At 45.4% G+C, this 7,228-nt stretch overlaps 1 protein-coding gene across 1 annotated transcript in view; it reads left to right on the top strand.

Moving 5' to 3' along the window:
- CLTCL1 (clathrin heavy chain like 1) overlaps positions 1-7,228 on the top strand; it is a 141,502-nt gene that overhangs the window by 24,137 nt on the left and 110,137 nt on the right. The window contains 1 exon segment of the mRNA XM_012812677.2: positions 1,427-1,634. Coding sequence (XP_012668131.1) covers positions 1,427-1,634 — 208 coding nt within the window.

The following is a 7,228-nucleotide window of genomic DNA, read 5'->3' as shown; positions in this document are numbered from 1 at the left end:
AGGGAAGGTCCTGGACACACGGGGGGCTCTGTCCCCATAGAGACCCCACCAGACCCACCTGGACTCTAGAAGGGAAGGTCCTGGACACACGGGGGCTCTGTCCCCATAGAGACTCCACCAGACCTACCTAGACTCTAGAAGGGAAGCTCCTGGACACATGCGGGCTCTGTCCTCATAGACACTCCAGGCCAGACCCCTGTACTCTAGAAGGTAAGCTCCTGGACACTCGGGGGCTCTGTTCCCATAGTCACCGCAGGCCAGGCTATGCTCCCTCCCACTCTCCACTGCAGAACCAGTGCTTCAGCACCCAGTTGTCCTGTGAGTGCCCAACTCCCACACACATTGCTGTGCTCTGTACAGGAGGAAAGGCCCACCCAGGAATTGAACTGGACAGTGGCCCTCCCCAACACGGGACAGTCATGGTGGCCATGACCCACTGGCAGCTCAGCACCTCTGTTTCTTGGCTCTTCCTGGGTCTCTGTGCTCCCTGCAGTATTGGCTTGTCCTCTGTTCACGTCCCACACTCACCCTGGGCCTTCATTGCACTTTTTCTGAGTGGGATGTTCAGAATTTGGCAGCTGGTCCCATTCTCCTCGACCTTCCTGGGAGAGCAGCTCAGTTGCTTCTGGGGCCCCTGCTGCTCTCCCAGGTCTCGAGACCTGCTGCCGCCTCTGGTCCCCACCTCTCTGGTATCACCGTTCTGTCCTGGGCAGCACGGTTAGTCATAGAGGTGGACAGTTCCTGAGCAGGTGTTTTCTTGGGGGTTTTCACAGAAATAGGAAATAAGGGGGAAACGCAGTGAGTGCATTTCACATATGCACTGTTACTTAATCTTGAAAAGTGGAAACTTTCCAGACCTAAGATTTGGAGATGCCAAATCCCACAGGACTCTACTCAGCCCTGGCACTACGGGTAAAGTTGCCTTTGAGAAACTGAGACGTGTTCACACTGACTTAGAAATTCATTTAGTGAGATCTAGGAAAGTGTTTAAGCAAAAACTCTTGGCTACTTCTTTATTCTTGCTTGGTTGTCTGAGAAACCAGTTTCCGTGTTCTCTCCCTGTGTTTACCTCTGTGAGACCTCCTTCCTCCCAAAGCTCTCCTCTGTCACATGTGTCTGGTGGCGTCCTTCTGTGGCTTCCCACATGCCTTTTCCTGTCGGTGTGACTCGTGCACCTCACACGCCCTGGTGCTGTCCGCACTGCACCTGAGTGTTGACTGGCAGGTCTCTGTCACCCGAGAACTGATCTATTAAAGATAGAAAGAGAGAGCCTGACTGGCCTTGAATGTTTACCTAGTGTCAACTTTGTTCTAAACTCTCATTTAACTTTTCCTCTCCTGCTTCTGTTAGACTTTGCTGATGGCTGGAGTTGAGCCATTTCAGGGGGAAAAAGTTAATTGAATCAAATGCTGCTTTTTCTGTTTAGCTCCAAAACCTTGGAATTAATCCAGCCAACATTGGATTCAGCACACTGAGCATGGAATTGGACAAGTTCGTATGTGTCCGGGAGAAGGTTGGTGAGCAGACACAGGTGGTGATCATCGACCTGGGCAACCCAACGGCACCGCTTAGACGGCCCATCTCTGCTGAGAGTGCCATCATGAACCCAGCCTCGAAGGTGATAGCTCTTAAAGGTAATCCCGATCGGTCGTCAGAGAGGAATTTTACTTTACTTTGGCTGTTTTGTTACTTTAAATACTAGACAGGTGTCATCAATAGCATTCAAGTCAATTCTAAAAGTTTTGGCAAATCTATGTTTAGTGTATTTTTTTTTTTTTTGGAGACAGAGTCTCTCTCTGTCACCCTGGGTACAGTGCTGTGGGATCATAGCTCATAGGAACTCAAACTCTTGGGCTCAAGTGATCCTCCTGCCTCAGTCTCATGAGTAGCTGAGACTACAGGCGCCTGCCACAACGCCCGGCTAGTTTTTCTACTTGTAGTAGAGATGAGGTCTCACTCTTGCTCAGGCTGGTCTCGAACTCCTGAGCTCAGGAGATCCATCCACCTAGGCCTCTCAGAGTGCTGGGATTACAGGTATGAGCCACCGTGCTGGGCCTTGTTTAGTGTATCCTAGTAACATGCCCCTGAACACCAGAGTTTCTCTGTAACAGAACTCATAGTGCCAGACAGACACACCAAGAAGAAGCAGTTCTCTGTCCTCATGTGTGACAGCACTGTGTGTACATGTCCCATGGAGGTCTGTGCGGCCCCCGTGCCCAAGGGCCTGCTGTGGTGGTTTCCCTGCCATCCTGGGACACAGTGACAGGAGATCTGACAATAGAATGTCACTTCTCTGAACTCAGGGAACCTCAGGTACTTGAAACCTTCTAGTTACCTTGAGAAATATAGAAGAATCTTTTCCTGTTGTCTTGATTTGGAAAACGAAAAGATTATGTACATAATAGATTTGTTGATGTTTTATGTGAAAAACACTATTACATTGAAAAGTGAAAACTATTTTTATACCTAAAAATCTGTGAAAGCCTAATACTAGCTTTGCCTAGGCTTCTGTTTTGTTACAGAGATAGTGTCTGCTTTGTCATTTCAATAGCGAGAAAGATAGCTGGAAGTTAAGACCTTTCTATTTAAAAATAAACAACTGACATTCTTTTATTTAAAAGGATCTTTGGTCCAGGCACAGTTGCTCACACCTGTAATCCTAACACTCTGGAAGGCTGAGGCAGGTGGATCGCCTCAGCTCAGGAGTTCCGGACCAGCCTGAGCAAAAGCGAGACCTCGTCTCTAAAAAAAAAAAAAATACTTAGGTGTTATGGCAGGTGAGTGTAGTCTCAGCTATTCGAGAAGCTGAAGCAAGAGTTTCACTTGAGCCCAAAACTTTGAGGTTGCTGTGAGCATTCTTTCTACCCAGGGCACACAGAGTGAGACTCCGTCTCAACAACAACAAAAAGAAAGTGGGGGTAACATTATGATTTGGGAATAGGCATAAAGAAGTAGCAGTCACTCATTCTAGGGGTGTTGGAATTTTGTGGGTTGCACAGGAACCTTGCTTGGTCTGTGCTTAGACAAACGTTGAACAGCTCTGTGGTCTCCCCGTGTAGCAGCCACTGTGGCTATGAGTGCCTGGCCAGCGTCCAGATGGTAGGATGTTCCTTTTGTTTTTATTTCTGTTTTTTGGGTTTTTTTAGAGACAGAGTCTCACTTTTTTGCCCTCAGTAGAGTGCTGTGGCATCACAGCTCACAGCAACCTCCAACTCCTGGGCTTAAGCAATTCTCTTGCATCAGCCTCCTGAGTAGCTAGGACTATAGGCACCCACCACAACGCCCAGCTATTTTTGTTGTTGTTGCAGTTTGGCTGGGGCTGGGTTCAAACCTGCCACCCTTGGTATATGGGGCCGGTGCCCTACTCACCGAGCCACATACGCCGCCCTGTGTTTTTTTGTTTGTTTGAGTTTATGTTTTCCTTTTCTTTCTCAATGTTCATATGATTCACTGCAACTATCACAGTGTTGCTTGCTGTTTTCTTTTGTGTGGAGAAATTTGAGGATCTGGAACCAAAGAGATAGGATTTTAAAGTTTTATCCTCCTAAGAAGCGTGCTTACCCAAGTCACTGTCAGACTGCCCTGCTGATGGACTTGTAATGAATTCTCATAAACCCGAGCAATGGGGGGTGGCACAGTCCCTCAGCTGCTGTCCCTTAAATAGAGCACTGGGGGCTTAACTGAGTGATTGGAAGACTGATATTTCTTGTACATCCCTCAAACAGGAGTGGTTTTTATTTTTATTTATTTTATTTTTTGAGACAGGGTCTCACTATGTCACCCTCAATAGAGTGCTGTGGCATCATAGCTCACAGCAACCTCAAACTCTTGGGCTTAAATGACTCTCTTGCCTCAGCCTCCCAAGTAGCTGGGACTACAGGCGCCTGCCACAATGCCCGGCTATTTTTTTGTTGCAGTTGTCATTGTTGTTTAGCTGGCTTGGGCTGGGTTCCAACCCTTGGTGCATGTGGCCAGCCCATAACCATTGTGCTATGGGTGCTGAGCCAAGCAGAAGTAGTTTTTATAAAGAGTTATAAAAGCAAAGCAGATAGATATAGGACAAAGATTTGTATGTCCCTTTAAGAAAAGGTTTGTAGACACCTTGCATTACTGGCCCAAGTATGATGTTCCCAATTTTTTTAGGAAACGTTGCCGTTTGAGTATGTGTATTTCTTTTTACAAACTTTTCCCTTTTCTCCTTGCTTTTCAGTAGCGGATTGAGCACAGGCTACCATAGGATCAGAGCAGCTGAGCTCAGGCGAGGAGGAGAGACGAGGTGGTGGCCCCCTCGGCTACTTAAACCTGACTTTAGGTGGTTTCCAAAGGAGGTTGGGCCTTTCTTTTTCTTTTTTTTTTGAGGCTGTTCTGAGGATAACATGAAAAATTTTCAAGCTAGAGGAAATTTCTTCTGTGATCCAAGGCTATTTGAAGTTAAAAGATACCCCCATCCTACAGTGCACTTAATCTAATCATCTTTTCTTTTTTGACTGTATGGCTTGGGCATCATTTGCATTAATATTCGCCCCTTCTCACTGTATGACATGGTGATTTTTAGTGAATTTGTAGAGTTGTGGAACCATTGCCATGAGCTAGTTTTAGGGCGTGTCCAGCACCCGAGAAACTGCCCTCAGGCCTCTTCATAGTTGTGTCCTACTTCCAGCTCTAGGCAGCTGACCATCTGCTTGCTTTCTATAGAGATTTGTTTTCTCTGGACATTTCAAATGAAGGGAGTCACGCACTGTGCCGTCTTTCCCATCTGGCACCTTCGCATGGTTCTCTGAGGCCACCCACGTCACAGCCTGTGCCAGTAGAGTGGGGTTCCCTTTACAGATATGCTGCGTCTTGTCTCTCCTTTCACCAGCTGACGGGTGTTTTGATCATTTCTGGTTCTTGGCTATTAAGAATATTATTGCTGGGCAGCTCCTGTGGCTCAGGGAGTAGGGCGCTGGCCCCTTATGCCGAGGGTGATGGGTTCATGCCCCGGCCCTGGCCAAACTGTGATGTAGTAATCCCAGATCTTTGGAAGATCACTTGAGGCCTGCTTGGTTCAAGGTTGCAGTGAGGTAAGATCGCACCACTGCACTCCAGCCTGGGCAACAGAACAGGACTCTGCTGGGCGTGGTGGCTCACGCCTGTAATCCCAGCACTCTGGGAGGCTGAGGCAGGAGGATCACTCTGGGAGGCTGAGGTCAGGAGTTCCAGACCAGCCTGAGCAAGAGCAAGAGCCGTCTCTACAGAAAAAATTAAAAATTAGCTAGCTGGGTGTGCTGGTGTGTGCCTATAGTCTCAGCTACTGGAGAGGCTGAGGCAGGATTGCTTGAGCCCAGGAGCTTGAGGCTGCTGCACTCTAGCCCAGGTGACAAAGTTAGAGTCTGTCTCAAAAATAACAGAGAGAGAGGGAGGGAAGAAGAGAAGCAGGAAAGATGGAAAGGCAGATACAGCTGCTCGTGGACATTGCCCACAAGTCTTTGTCTGGATATGTTTTCATTTCTTTGGCATGAAGTGGGATTGCTGGATCACATGGTAATTTGTTCAGCTTTTAAAGAAACTAGCAAACTGTTTTCCAAATTCTCATCAGCAGTGTATGAGGGTACGGATTTCACCACATCCATGTCAAAATTTACTCTTGGTTGGGTGGTGCCTGTGGCTCAAGGAGTAGGGCGCTGGCCCCATATGCCAAGGGTGGCGGGTTCAAACCCAGCCCTGGACAAAAAAATGCAAAAAAAATATGCATTCTCTGTTATATTTATTCTAGAGATTGTGTACTAGCACTCTGCAGTTTTAATTTGCATTTCTTGACTGCCTAATAATGTGTCTTTTAGACATTTATCTTTTTTGAAAAATTTCTTTTTATCTTTTGCCCATTTTTTTATTTTCTTTCATTTTTTTTGTCTTACCATTGGTTATTAGTTCTTTATGTATATTTTTATTTCAGAAAGTTCTTTGTATATTCTGATGTATGTCCTTTATCAGCTTGTTAACTATCCATTTAGAGCTATGTGATTTACAGATATTTTCTGCCAAGCTGTAGCTTGTCTTTTCATTTTCCTAATGATGTCTTCCCTTAGTCCATGCTGCTGTAACAAAATGCCTGAGACTAGGGAACTTAGAATGAACAGAAATTTGTTTCTCACAGATCTTGGAATTCTTGGGAAGTCCCAAGGTCAGGGTCCCAGATCTTGTGGCTGGGAAGTCCAAGGTCAGGGTCTGAGATTTTGGGGCAGGGAAGTCCAAGGTCAGGGTCCCAGCAGGCTCTGAATCTGTTGAGAGCACAGCCCCATTTCCTGGTGGAAGTCCTTTTCAAGTTAATTTTTGTAGATGGTGTGAGATGTGGGTGTAAGTCCTTCCCTTCATCTTTTTTGGGGCATGACAGGAGGTAGGGCACATCTGCTGAATTGTCCCAACACTATTTGTTGAAAAGACTATCTTTCCCCTTTGAGTCTTGGCACCTTCAGTGAAAATCATTAGACCATAAATTTAAAGAGTTACTTCTGACCTATCAATTCTGTTTCATGTGCTCAGACTCATGTCATTACTTGATTTCTTAATGCTATAACTTTGTAATAAATTTCAAATTAAATAGTGTTAGTACTGTAACTTTGTATTTTTGAAAATAGTTTCTGAAACTATTTAAAACTAGTACTTCCATATAAGTCTTAGGTTTAGTTTATCAGTTTTTACAAAAAGCCTACTGGGATTTTGATTGGGATAATATTGAATGTATTAGTCAATTTGGCAAGAATTCCTATCTTGACAATATTAAGTATTCACTTATTGTCTCTCAGTTTATGTAGGTCTTTAATTTCTTTCAATATTTTATGAATTTAGTATACAAATCCTGCACGTCTTTTTTTTTCTTTTTTCTTTTTTGAGACAGAGCTTCAAGCTGTCCCCCTAGGTAGAGTGCCGTAGTATCACAGCTCACAGCAACCTCCAACTCCTGGGCTCAAGCGAGTCTCCTGCCTCTCAGCCTCCCAAGTAGCTGGGACCACAGGCGCCCACCACAATGCCTGGGTATTTTTTGGTTGCAGCCATCATTGTTTTGGCGGGCCTGGGCTGGATTCAAACCCGCCACCTTAGGTGTATGTGACTGGCACCTTAGCCACTTAAGCCACAGGCACTAAGCCCTGCACATCTTTTATTAAATTTACCCCTAAGTATTTTTGCTCTTTTTTGATATTATGTACAGAATTACTTTCTTTTTCTTTTTCTTTTATTTTTTTTTTTT

Source organism: Otolemur garnettii, unplaced genomic scaffold, assembly GCF_000181295.1.
Source record: "Otolemur garnettii isolate 467f Iridium unplaced genomic scaffold, OtoGar3 scaffold00218, whole genome shotgun sequence".
NCBI lineage: Eukaryota > Metazoa > Chordata > Mammalia > Primates > Galagidae > Otolemur > Otolemur garnettii.
This window is presented reverse-complemented; position numbering and strand designations above follow the sequence as displayed.